At 40.8% G+C, this 14,455-nt stretch overlaps 1 protein-coding gene across 1 annotated transcript; it reads right to left on the minus strand.

Annotated features, from left to right (window-relative positions):
• Nucleotides 1-1,734: 1,734 nt before the first annotated feature.
• Nucleotides 1,735-12,201, minus strand: xpc (xeroderma pigmentosum, complementation group C). Its single transcript, XM_086277980.1, has 14 exons — nt 11,907-12,201; nt 10,456-10,758; nt 10,238-10,334; nt 9,616-9,700; nt 9,372-9,526; nt 9,067-9,187; nt 8,875-8,964; nt 6,823-7,689; nt 6,370-6,530; nt 6,070-6,151; nt 4,608-4,739; nt 4,314-4,483; nt 3,653-3,746; nt 1,735-3,483 (listed from the first exon to the last, which is right to left on the minus strand). Exons 1-14 carry the CDS (start codon nt 12,016-12,018, stop codon nt 3,151-3,153), a joined length of 2,802 nt encoding a protein of 933 aa, XP_086134106.1. The 5' UTR covers nt 12,019-12,201; the 3' UTR covers nt 1,735-3,150.
• Nucleotides 12,202-14,455: the final 2,254 nt, after the last annotated feature.

A 14,455-nucleotide genomic window follows, 5' to 3' on the forward strand; every position in this document is an offset into this window, starting at 1 on the left:
CTCTCTCTGTAAAGAAAGATGCAGCACTTCTTGTTTTGTCCGGTAGTATCCAAGCACCAAAGATCTGCCTTGTTTTGTTCCAAACATGCATCTGGTTAAATGCATGTTTTGATCAATATAATTTGACCTTCACTATGCAGAGAGATTGATTTATTGATTTCATGCTGAAAAGAGGATTAATTCTAAATTAAAATTTCTCAGGATACTGTAGCCTATGTCCACTGTATACAGTCGATGGTTTACACACATAGAAAATTCTCTCCCGGCATATTGCTCTTATAACGTGACACCTAAATCCCATCCACGTTATAAAGATTCCATAAGTAACTGTATAGTCTGGGACTGTGTTTCCTTATGCCCGTTCAGTAATCTAAAAAATAGTTACTTTTGGAAACTTCATGTTTAACAAACGCTTACAAGATTAAAGCTCTCACACAGTGCAACATACAACCTTCGTAATTGAGCCAGGTTGACAGAAAACTGGCAACTGCTCTTGTTATCAACCAGAGTACTTGTGATATTTCTCAGTATTTATTAAAAATCTGATTCATGTATAATGCAAGTTATCATTTGTTGCAGCTAGAAATTGCCTCTGTTAGCTATACAGCACAATCCTGTTTTACATTAATGCACGATCAATAATAACCTAATTAAATATTTTCCCACACGGAGAACTTTTTTTTTTATTATTAGTGGTACTCTGGCGATGATATACGGGTTGCTTTTATCTATGTAACTGTAAGAAGGCTTTTACTTGCACCCGAGTAGTTTAGGATTCGAATACCTCCTCCACTGCTGTTAGCAAATGGGTTTTCAATTGAGTATCGTTGTGTTAAACGTGTTTCTAGTTTTACGCCCTTCTACAACCCCTACTGGCCGTGCAGCGGCAGTGTGTGTGTGTATGTATATATATATATATATATATATATATATATATATATATATATATATATATATATATATGTGCATATGCATGCTATTTATCCTGATCCTCGAATGTCACTTTATGAAATTTGATCGTTTCATGCCAGTAACCGATAGTCTTTGGTATCAAATGCATCCTGGCATCATAAAGCTGCATTTCTAAATTGCTCCTGCTTTTGTTTCCATTCCTCCTAAAGCTGTAACTGCAGGCAGTCTAATGCAGCTCTTCAGCTAGACTGAAACATTAGACTTACAGTTCTTCTGCTATGAAAGTATAGGAGTGATGGCTTGATAAACTATGCATTATCCTCTGCTGTGCTTCTCAGCAGTGCCTGAGAGAAGTCGAGGGCTAAGCCCCAGAGGGAAATGGTATGGTAATAGGGTGGAATTAGAAGATGGATCTTCTAATGGAGCTGATGTTCAGTGAGCTGTTACTGCTGCAACATGACACATTTTACCTCTGCAGTTTACACTGATGTTGTCTTTACTTTTAAGGAATGCCTTACAGTCTACCTAAAAACAATCATTACCTTTTCATAAGAAAATTAGAAAAATCCAAATTTGAGAGAAAAGCAAGCCAAAGTCAGGCCCTCTTCTGGCAGTCCTTTTGTAGGTAAACACAGGCAGTTCACAGTGATCAAGACTCTGTGCCTAAATACAATTGAACCTTCAAGAACATAATTAATATGGCATTAGTAACACCTTTGTTTACTCACCATTTCAAGGTGGTTAATGGGGCAATCTTGATGATCTTTAAAAGTGTCCAATTAATAAGTATAGATAGCATAATCTATAAGAAATCTACAGCATTGTTTTTATTTCAATATATTTAAACATTTATTACAAAAATAAATTTCATACAAGAACAATTGGCAACTTTTAAATGGTTTGAAGACATGTAGTACGGAAAATCTTCCAACAATTACAAAACATTGATTACAACCCTGTAATCAATGTTTTTTCATCAATTTGTCATTGTTATGTTATTATCTCACAATTTACAGTCAGGCATCTCAAAATTTCTATTTACCAACTCAAATTTAGAAGAAAATATGATCCTAAAATTTGAACTTGAAATTTTGACTTATGGATGGTATTTTCTTTCTGTCTTTTTTTCAGTGTCGGAAACAATAATATACAGCCAAAAGTTATAAAATGGTGCCTAATATGTAAAAGAAATGAGTGTAAAAGAAATACTGAATGCAAACAATGACAAAGAGAAGAGGAGATATAAGCAAACCTCCTGCTAAACAGGCAAAGAGGACACGAAGCACTAAAGATAAATCAAAAATGAAAGAACAGTTTTAGTGATTTTCAAGTTATACACTTATTAAAAACTGTCATATAGTCTGCATATACTTTGTTAGATGAGGAGTCTATATCCATAGATCAACTTAAATGTGCACAGTGGTTGGTTCCTTACAATGGCTCTGTCAGATCTTTACCCAACATGAGTATTAAAAAAAAATCAGCTGACAAAAGTAAATAAGCGGAATGACTTTCTTTGTAAAAAAACCCCCAAAACATTTAGATTGAGCCAGTAACAGAAGCTATGCTCTTATTTGGTCAGACCTGCAGGTTGGGGAAAAAACTGCTAACATGAATGTGATAAAACAGCAGCAGCTGACAGGAGCACAGATGCTGTGTGCTTATTTTTACCATTCATTATAATTTGTAGTGTTAGCACAGGAGGTATTGTGTTTAATTGCCACGCAAGTTATCCATTCATGTCAGCATAAGCTCTAAATGCCAACATTAATGTGCCCAGCAGGTTCAAACCTGTCTGTACTGGTCAAAGTTTGAAGCACTGAATATTTAAACCTGATATCAGTGCCCAATACTCACCTAATACACATGAAGATGTAAGGACACTTCCACAGTCTCCATGACAACCTATACTGTTGCTGTACATATGCATGTTTTTTTTCCCCATGTCCATGAAGTTCTCACATAAAAATCTTACAATACAGTGTACACCAAAATGGAGCTATGAACAGTGAGGCTTTATGTCGTCACCTTCTCCTCGCTTCCCGTATTTCCTTTCCTTTCCTTCCAGCGTTACTTCCAAAGGCTCCAGGGTATTTCAGTGACCCATGCAGCATCCTGCTTTGAAGTGATGTGAACATCTTCCAAACTAAATGTTGCAAGAAGTCAGTGAAAGTGCTTCTTTAACAGCATAATGGAATCAATCTTTGCTTTACAAAAACCTGAAGGTGGTCTCCAACATCACACTTTCTCAAAGGGGAATAAATGTTGCTCTTGACCCTTCTTCTCTCGTTTTGTTACTTTCTTCTTCTTCAGTCCGCTGGCATTTCCACCATCCTCCTCTGCTTGTCTGTTCTGAGGCCAGGACATTGCTAGAGTCTCGGATGCCGTCTTAGCTCCCGGACTTTCACCCTCAGCAGCCTCCTCATCTGAGGAAAACCCTTCGGCGTCACCTCCATGAGCAAGGCTCCCCAATCCCTGGTTCTTCTTGTTGTAACGCTTTTTAAGCCTTTCTCTGATCAGGAGTCCTTTGACCAGCAGAGTCCAGTTGGAGATGGCCCTCTTCTCTTTTTTCTAGATGTTGCAAGAAAAGAAAAAAAATTAAGCCTGTCACATACAGGTTTCTACTTGAAAGTAACAGCTGATACTTTGTGTTAAAGTTCCCACCTAAACTACATAATCTGGTAATCTTACAGGGTTGTAATCAATAATTGTCAAATTCGTGATATAAAAGAAAACACACCTCTTTCTCCTTCTGTTTCTGAAGCTCTTGTTCTTCCACCCACGCAGCTCTGAGGACCTCCTCGTGCTCCTCACACGCAATGTAGCCATCAGTGCTGAAACACACACAGGTGAGCAAATATCCCCTTAGCTTTGACATGTTTGTAACAAGTGCATTTATTTCATTTCTTTCTTTAGGAGTAAAAACATCCTGATTTTGATCTTTTTATTTTAAACACTGAAATGATTCAATGCAAATGCTCACAGAGAGGGATTTTACCCAAAGCCAACTAATGAGATGAAAATAAGCTCGCTGGAAACAATACAGATAAATTTGGAAAGCAACTAATTAAGCTTTCAAAAAAAACCAAAAAAAAACAAAACAAAACCCGCAGTTGTGATTGAAATTTGAAGATACTGTTATCAGTATCTGCCTTCACAACTAAAACTTGAAAACAAACACAAACTGTTTTTTAAGAAAATATCACGATTTAATGAGTCTGTCTAGGAATCAATAATGATGTGCACGGGTCAAAAAATGCATGATTTTGTTTGAAAGTCCCTCAATATTGTGAAATTCTAACTCTCGGTGCAGTTGGTCATCCTGAGATTCTCCTGTATGACCGTATCCATCTGCTTAATTGTGTTTACACCCCACCGAAGGCTCCTCAGAGTCATCTTACACAGCGTGCGAGTATCCTCCATGGAAGTCGAAACCTGTGACTGCAGGCGCTGCGTCAATGTTCAGTTTCCTGGCCACGCGGTGCAGGTTGGGCAACCTGATATGAACACAGCCCACCGGCAACATACAGGGTTTAAACAGGTAGACATTACCGTAGTCATTACGTGGGACCTGAGGAAAACATACAAAACCACAATGACACTGACGCTTTATCCTGTTGGTTCTTATGTTGCTCATAAAACTTTGTTTCGCTTAATCTTCTGAATGTGATGCTCAATCCCACACATATACATACCTTCCCATCCACGGCTATCGGCGGCTGGTACTCTTCAGTTTGCCATTCTCCAAACAGAGCCAGGTCATTCTCATCCTTCAGCTCAGACGTCATCCTGGCCTTACGGGAACGATTAGAGAAGCCCTTCACCATCTAAAAAGGAAAAGACGTGTTTATATTGTGAGTTCATAAAGTCACCAAAGCATTTCATGTTTCCATTATCTGTGTGTCTATTCAGTATGCAGCAGCCTCAGTCTGTTATGATTCCCCCTTCCTGTCACCTTGACGATGCCATTGATCCAATTGATCCAATTAATCCAATTAAGCCAAACTAGGATTTAATAGCATCAGTGCTACAAGAAGAATTCAATACATCTGCACTCAGCAGAACATCAATGACAGGAAAGGAAAGGTTTGCAAGATTTTACACCTTATATCATTTCATAATTACATCAGTCATTCTTCAAGACAAATATATCTCTAGCAATAACAGTTTATTCATGGGGTCAGGTTTAAGATCTGGGGGCAATATTGGTAGCATTCCATCAATTCCATATTATTAGTCCTTGTCCATGTATGCTTTATTCCTGTTGCCCACTTCTCATCAGTATGTCCTGGTTCCTAAATGCCTGATGTGGACCTTGTTAAACTGGGCAATGTCTGAGCCGGTATGGCTTTGGCTCTATATCTCTCGCTCATGTTCTGAAGTAGGCTTGGGCGGGCCTAGCTAGGGGCCCTTACTGCATGCATGCCCTTATCGAGATTTGAACCCCTGGCTTATTGTCAGACCCACAATCTGGGATAAACCATGGAGCATCGGCTAATAGATCACGAAGATGGCCCCTGAGATGAGCTGCTACAAGAACACCTCCGGCAGATGAAGACAGACGGTGATGAGGAAAAGGAAGAGTAACAAGCACGGCCCATTGACAGATGGGAGGCACATCCAAGTGATTGGGACAGTGTACTGGAACATCTGTACCACATACACAACCAAAGGTGTGTGAGAATAACAGGGATAAAGTCCAGTGGGGGTTTGAGTTCCAGATTGACAAGCAGCTAGTGGTAAACCAACCTGACATAGTGGTGATTGACAAGAAGCAGAAGACCACAGTTGTGACAGATGTGGCAATCCCAGCAAGCAGGAACATCAAGAAGAAGGGGCATGGGAAAACACAGAAGTACCAGGAGCTGAAAGAACAGCTGGAGCAGATGTGGAAGGTAAAGTCCAAAGTGGTTCAAGTGGTAGCAGTACTCAGTGCAGGCTTGATCACAGGGCTGGTTCATTTAGAAAAACTGTGTTTTCATTACCAGGATAAACTCTCCTCCTCAGTCATGAAACATGCTAATGAACACCGCTCAGCTACAACTGCCTTCAGGTCAGAGTGTGACTGAGTTAAAAACAAACTGATGTAACAGAGAAACTAACCACAAAATGTCTCCTTTTGAGGAAGGGAAGAGAAGCAAACAAAAAAGAGCTTGCCTTGTATGGCTCCTCCCCTAACCGGACAGTCCTTGCTTCTTTCAGCCACGTGTCTCTGGAGTGCAGGGTGTGCACACAGTCCCTAGAGATGGATAAAGATTTAAACAGGACATGAATGACGACAGTCCTTTTTTTCCCCTCTCACACTGAAATCCCAGTTTTCCCTTGCTTTTTGGTTTAGCGATAAGACATAACTAACTAGGTTAACACAGACTGCACAGTATAAAAAGCATTATGTGCGATGGATTTCGAGGTATACTTGAACTAAAATGCATCTGTGATGAAAGTTTAACTAGTCACCGAGAGTATACTGGCTCCCCTCTGCAGTATCCCAGCACAGTGGCTGTAGGAGGATAGATGGCCTCATATTTCAGCAGGTGTCTCTTTAAGGCATACAGCGGGTGGTTCTTATACTCCGCTACAGACACTGGCAGGGGTTTGTTCAGAAGAGTTTTCTGGAGCTGGGAGAGCAGAGCAAAGAAAGAAATTGAAGTAGGTCAAGACATTGTTTCCTTTCATGCCATTCTTGCATTGTTAACGATGGGAGTAGCTGATGGGCCACAGCAATTTCTTGACTAGGAGGAAAGAATTCAATGTTAAAAATAGAGTAAAATCCCGTGTACATTGAACATTTCCTGCTAATCCATATGATGCATACAGGACATGTGATGTGGCCACTGGTTTTGGTAAGAAGAATTGTGCAGAAAAGTAAAAAAAAAAAAAAAAAAAATCAAAAAAAAAAATCGAAGTCACCTCCTTGTCTTCCTTTGTGTCTTTCTCGTCCTCAGGTCCCAAGAATGGCTCAAGCGTTTCCTCCCACCAGTCATCATCCACCCGCCTCTTCCTGGATGATGTCATCCAAGTCGGGTCATACTTCTTTCCCAGGTCTTTCACAAACCCGTCCCCGTCCACAGACACCACATATGTCACCGGTGTGGTTGCATTCCGGTAGCAGAGTTGAGGAACTCCAACACCGTGATCCACATCTACGCAAACCCAGGAAGCTGTTTTCTCCAGATACACCTCTAACCACTCGTCTGCACCTGGGCCTTCTCTCTTTGCCCCACTCCTCCTTTTTGTTCCATTGCTCGTTGTTCCTTCTCCTCCTTCTTCTTCCTCTTCTTCTTCCAAGTCTCCATCCTCCTCATCTTTTACCTGTTTTTTACCTCCACTGCTTCTTCTCTTTGGAGCTGCAGTATTTCTGCTGTGTGTGCCCTTGGCCTTCCCTTTCCCTTTATTCCCCTTTTTAGATTTAACCCCACTCTCTGAATCCTCACTGTCATCCTCACTGGTGGCTTGAAACTCATCTTCGTCACTAAGCCCTCCATCCTCCTCCCCTTCGCTGTTGCTCTCTTCCTTGTAGCTGACCTTTGAGGCAACACTGCAGCGTTTTGAGTTCTTTGGTCTCTGCCCCCCTGATACTACAACTTTCTTCTCTTCCTCCTCATCCTTTTCTTTCTTCTTTGCTTTCTTTCCTCCTACGTCTCCTTTGATCGTTCTCCCTCCTGCTGGTCTCTTGGTGCCAGGAGAAATCTTTGGCTCAGGGGAGTTTGTCTTGGATGATTCCTTGCTTGTGTTGCTCTTTTCTGGGGCACCAGCAGATGTTCTAGCCCCTTTGGCCTGCAGAAATGAGATATTTCCAACAGCATGTTTGTAAGAACAGAACAACCTTAAAATCAAATGGCAGACATCACTGCATATGCAATACTGCAATGAGTTGAAATACTGTATATAGAGGCATATGTAAGTGTATCCTTTTAATAAGAACCTGACACCACAGCTTAGGCTGTACCTTTTGTATTTTCACTTATATTACAGTTTATTCATTTTTTACAGGCTAAAGTATTAGGTAAAGTGCAAAAGTATTTGCTCGTCTGCCTTCACATGCATATGAACTTGAGTAAAATCCCATATGATGTTTTTTCCACTCTTTCCAGCTACAACAGCTTCAACTCTTCTGGGAAGGTTTTCCACAAGGTTTAGGAGTGTTTATGGATATTTTTGACCATTTTTTCAGAAGTACATCTGTGAGGTCAGACACTGATGTTGGACGAGAACACCTGGCTCATAATCTCCGCCCTTACTCATCTCAAAGGTTTTCTTTTGGGTTGAGGTCAGGACTCGGTGCAGGCCAGTTCCTCCACACCAAACTTGCTCATCCATGTCTTTGCTGACCTTGCTTTGCACTTATGCATTTCCATTGTTCTAGAGTCCAGTGGTGGCGTGCTTTACACCACTGCACCCGACACTTTGCATTGTACTTGGTGATATTAAGGCTTGTATGAAACCGCTTGGCTGTGGAAACTCCTTCACTGAAGCTCTCTACACAGTGTTCTTGAGCTAATCTGAAGGCCACATGAAGTTTGGAGATGTGTAGTAACTGCAACCACCGACCCAGCTCTGTGATTTTATGAGGCTTACCACTTCACAGGCGAGTTCATAGCTGGGATTAACAATCGCCTGTGGAATATTTAGTAGAAAGTACATTTCATGACTGGACTTGTTGCACAGTTGGCATCATATCACAGCACCACACTGGAATTCACTGAGCTCCTGAGAGCGACCCATTCTTCCACAAATGTTTATACAAGCAGTCTGCATGCCTAGGTGCTTGATTTTATACACCTGTGGCCATGGGAGAGACTGGAACACCTGAATTCAATGATTTGGATGTGTGAGTGAATACTTTTGGCAAAATGGTTTATTTTTTAATAGAAGGCTTTAAACTGCAGCAGTTATCCAAACGTGACTGTTGTAATTATACCGCAGTGTCTTCTTAAAGGAAAAACAACAAACTGTCAGTACCTTGGCTGATGGGGCTTTGAAAGGAATCGGCTGCAAAGAAAGGACCAATCGGCAGAAAAGCTGCAGAGAGCGTAGGACCAAGAGAAACAGCTGCAGGAAACACAGGTGCATAATTATTTATTTTTCATTTGTACGTCGAACTAGGGGCACTGTTTTATAGAAAATGGACCGGTTTCATGCCAAACTACTAACGTGAGTCATCTCCTCGTGGTTTCTGGCTGAGAGGCTTGCCAGTCGCCTCTCGAGGAGCCTCTGGGGGTCCGGAACCTCTTCACAGGGAAGACTGGAGTTGAGGGTAAATGTTGCTCTAAACCTGGGAAAGAAGAGAGCCGGATGGATGGAAATGGAATCATAAGATATGGCGATAATTATAGAAGGCTACCAGTGACTGATGGCTTCTGAATAGTAGCTCTATTGTCCCTATTGTACAAATTTCTTAGTTTTACACATTCTAGCATTAAAATAGTTTCAGGAACTTCACATTTATAAGTACATACCATTTAAGCAGCCCAGAGAGGTAGTTTTGGTCGATGCGCTTAGCTGCCATGGTGAAGTGGACAGGCAGCAGCGACAGAGTGATGGCCAGCAGGTCTGGTTCACTGCACAACCTGTTGCGGAACATGGCGCTGGCAATCAGGCACATGAGGTGGACCTAAGAGACCAATCAAAGGTTCGGAACGTCAGGGATGAGCTAGAGAAGCACCATGAAAGGAAAGGTAGAACTAAACAGCGTGTTTTCACCTTGTGGGTGTCTATCAGCAGGTCCTTCTTATATCGGTTCACCATTCGCCTCAGATACGTCTCAAGTTCCGCCTGCTTTTTTTGCCTGGCCAATCAGAAATCATGATTATTGGGTTAAAACAAATATACCATTAACTGCACACCCATAGATAACGCATTTTCCACAAACTAATCACATAAACACACAATTACAGGTCCCTCTCCTGACACCTGTGGAGAAAATTCATACTAATGTACATTTGAATGAAACTCCATGACCCAAAAATGTTTTCCTGAATATAATGAGAGGATCGGGAGTTTGGAGACATCAGCTAACAATGTCTGGAGCTACATTCAGATTGTTTTGATATAAACAAAATCTAATTAAACTCAGAGCATGAACACAATGAAACTTTATTTAAATTATGCTAGTGATTCCTGAGTTTTAATAATGAGGTTGATTTGTTTTGATTGACTTTTGGATGTCTTCCTGTGTTCATTTCATTTTACAGATTAACACCTCAACTGTTTAAGAAATAATATCACAAAAAAGTCTGTTTTGCAACTCTTTTTTAAAGAGCTATTTTATTTTCAAAAGTTTAGAATTTTATGTTGAGCATGTGCATATTCTATATTCACTTACCTCTTTCTGACTTCTGGGGTCTCGATCTCAATCTCCACAGGCTCAGAGGGCAGGACGGGTTCTAGAGGCTCAAGTGGACCCAGCGGCTCAGCTAGCTCTGATTAACACACACACACACTATTCATTTCCTTTGTTTTCCATTACTCCCTGCTTAGCATAGGAATAAAAAACAAAACAAAACAAAGTGTTATTACAAATGTTACGGATTTTACACTTACCTTCCACTTCTTCCCAATCATCCTCATCTTCCTCCTCACTGTCCTCCCCTTCTTCTTCTTCTTCTTCTTTCTCTGGTTTCTTGGTGTTCACCTTAAGCCGTGGTGGGGAGGTCACCATATCAAAGTCATCTTCGCTATCATTCTCCTCCATAATGGGTGACTCAAAGTATTTGCTGGTATTGACAGCAGAGCTGGTGTCAGATTGGGAAGACAATTTATTTCCTGCTGCTCGCTTTGAGGGCGCGCGGGGCTTAGGGATGACCTTCCTCTCTATCTTTTCCTCTTTATCTTTGATGTCCTCACCTGGTAAAACAGATTGAAAGATGTTTTGAAGCCTCTGTGCTTGACTGAGAATAAAGGAAAACACGTCAATACAAAACAGAAGTACAACCACCCTAAAAATGTATTATATTGCGAGCCAATTTTCTGAATGAAGATGTTTTTTCTTTCTTTTTTTGCTACAGAAAATTGACAAAAGTGCCTTAATTGTCTGGAGAATCATTTTTGTGCCACTGTAGGAAGTGCAACAGCATTGTTTATCTGAATGAAAACTACAGTTTATGAATGATTTACCGCAAAGCATGAAGGGAAGTGCTGATACTGGCCTATGAGTACATAAGATGGATGACCTAAATGCCTCTAACACTGAAGAATAAAGAAATCTATATGAATTTTTGATTCTTTAATCCAACGGAGGAAAAATCAACAATAAAAATGAAAAAAAAAAAAATTCCAGAAAAAATATTGGTTATTTTAAACCAGATGCTTGTATTAGCCTAAAATCTGAAAATTGGTTTATCACTACTATATACACCACAGAGATAATGCTCTTATTCAAATACACGTCAGAGATCACGTCTGAGAAGCTGCAGATAAACCAGCAGGATTAAGAAGTTAACACACACACTTACACCATCTATGCACAAAATATGGTTGGTGTTTTGGTATGTGGAGCACAGATGTGCATCCGGGCCAGCAGATCCACTTCAGCAACCATGCACATCCTTAAGCAGTGCACCTGGATGCTCATACAGTGCCTTTATGGTTATGGCCATAATAGCTCGATATTATGCATTGCCTCCAATAAACCGAAGCTTTGCATTGATGTGTGACATAAATTATATTTTTGTCACGTTATAACTGCACAAAAACTGCTTCTCAGAGCAGTCAGAGGGAATGGATGACAGAGGATGTGTTTTACATTTCAATTATTTTATAATATTGTGAAGTAGTATTTTTCATTTACTACAACTAATGCTGATGTTAGTCATCTGTGTGAAACTCTTCCTCAGATGAACGTGTGTAAGTTTATTCATGAACCCAGGCTCACTGTGCACAGACCGCTTAGCTAACCTCCCCTGTACTTCACTTAATTTCCTAACTATTGGGGGCTAGAGGTTCCATTTATTTAATGACAGACACACATTTTAGGCAACTCCGACTTTTCATACCAGCATTTTTTTTCTTCGCTCTTGTTTTTGCCCCGCAGCTCTTCGCTTTCAGCACCTGCTTCAGTTTCTTTGTGTCGCCCCCCGTGTTTGCGCACTCTCTCCTCCTCGCCATGCTAGCTGCCGTCAGTGGAAGAACTTTCTTTGAATAATAATATCCAGAGCTAGACGAGCAGTAGTCCTTCAGAGCTCCACATGCTGTTGTATAAGGGCGAGGAAACAGCAGTTACCCAACACTGCCATTCAGGAGTTTTCATAATACAAGAAACTGCACCCGGTTGTTGTGGAGGCCGGACCTTGACGTCATATCCGCTCTCCTGTCTTCTTCTTCTTCTTCTTCTTCTTCTTCACTAAATAGATCCAATTCAGCTCCCTATAATTACAAGTTAACACCTGGATATTTATAAGTAGGCTGACACCAACATTTGTTTATAAATGGCTTTATGGTCTTATATATATATATATATATATATATATATATATATATATATATATATATATATATATATATATATATATATATATATATATATATATATATATGTATATATATATATGTATATATATATATATATATATATATATATATATATATATATATATAAAATGTGGTGTTTCAGGGAGGTGTAATACCACTTTTGGGCACTAAGGGGTGGTGTTGTGCTTTCCATAAGGTTTTCAACTTCGACAAAGGTCAGCTCCACATGCTCCTGGTAGTTAGGTTTCATATTAATACTCGTTTTTAACAGCCAGTGATCTCTTTTAGGTTATATAAGGAAGCATTTAGCCAGAAGCATGTTCAGTGTGTTCAACAGTAGAAAAACTACAGTAGAGACACAGTATCAGAAGAACCTCTAGCTACTGTACATGTTTGATGTAATTTAGTGGTAGCTAAGCATGTTTGAAAGGGCTGATGTTCAGTGTTATCAAAGAGGCTGTAACTGAGCATGCGGTGTCAGCAGTGGAAGTCAGTGGTTGTGCTGAGAATGAGAGTGAGAGGTTGAAAAATGAAAAACACTGTTATCCACTGTGTAATGCAAACCACTCTGAGCTCCACTCAATAAAAGCAGCCAAATATGATTCATGAAAACTTTTTAAATGGTCTTCCCTTGATAAATGGATTTTTTTCCCCCCACAGACCCCAGTGTGCCCGGAAGCATGTGTTGAGACGAAGCAACAACCGGAAAGAAAACAGAAAAAAGTCAGTCACGAATTTGGATTGGACTTTAATACATTGCTGAACAGATTCTGCATGATCACCAGGGACAGGAGACCATTAACAGGCCCGTTCAGCTGTCTGTCAAAATCACCTTGTTTGCAAAGAAAAAAACAATCCTTGGCAGAAAGGTAGAGAAATAAGAAGCAGAAAAGCCGGTGTCATGTCATGTGAAGCAGAAGTAAACTGTGTTATTCTAGGTATTGTGAACAGGGATTTCCTCACAGTTATTTTCTAAAACTTTACACAAGCAGATATCAGTGGTTTTTTGGGAGGTTGTGTCAACTGTGTCACTGCCTTCCACCGAGCAAGATGCTGTTTTTTGGGGGGATTTTTTATCCCACTGGAGCCCTGAAAAGACTTAAGTGGGTAAACGACGATGCCTGAGCGCATTCTTCATCTTGTTATTTTGCGCCGGGGTCTGCGTGACTTCCCTGAAACAAGTTCTGCCTCTTGATTCTGAATCAATTTGGCTCATTTCAGTTCAATTAAATTTTCATTTAGCCCCGTTGTGATCTGTATCGATCCCATTGAGGTTCTGTGGCAGATGTGTGTGTGTTTCACTTCAGAGAGCCATCTGTCAGCTGATACAGTCAGACAGCTTCAGACTGACTCACTGCAGTATGAGCCTCCTGAAACCAGGGGGCCCTTTCCATAGGTACTGCATACACCATACATATGCATACATACTGCATGCATACGCATAAATGAATGCGTGTTTATGTGTTGAGCGCGTGTGCGTCCATACTTCTGTTAGAGGCTTTGCCTTGACCATCATGTGGATGTGTGCATGCATATGTGAGCATGCAGGCTAGGCTAAGAGTGTGCTTATACATATAGTCTTTAGCATGTGGATGGGTGAGGTGACATGGCAGGAGTCCATGGTCGTGCGCGCTTTGCTCCCAGCGCAGTGCATGGCTTCCATCCCTATATGAACCATAAGTACAGTCAGATAGGAATAAAAAGCCATACAATGCACGGGGCATTGAGAAGACTGAGTTCTATGAACAAGGACACACACACACACACTGACAAACACGCATGGAGTCGGATGATAGATGGAAAGAGATTCAATTGAAACCCCCTTGAGCGAGAAAAACTCGAAAAAGGATAAGAGCAGGTGAAGGACACAGAAACCAAGAGAGAAAAACGAGCTTACAGGAGATGACTCTGCACGGCACTCCAGGTATGCTGAAGATCACACCGAGACTAATCAGAAAACAGCCTGCAAGTCAGATGGGGAGTACATGAAGCCTCGTCAAAGGCAAGTGGTGGTGAGGTGTGGCAACAGGTCTGACATCCACAATGCAAGGACACGGGCTATTTTATGCCCACG

The sequence above is a fragment of the Aulonocara sp. 'chitande type north' Nkhata Bay genome, linkage group LG20 (genome assembly GCF_057382095.1).
Source record: "Aulonocara sp. 'chitande type north' Nkhata Bay isolate Kocher_YH1m ecotype deep benthic linkage group LG20, A_spYH_male_GT1.1, whole genome shotgun sequence".
Classification (NCBI taxonomy): Eukaryota; Metazoa; Chordata; class Actinopteri; order Cichliformes; family Cichlidae; genus Aulonocara; species Aulonocara sp. 'chitande type north' Nkhata Bay.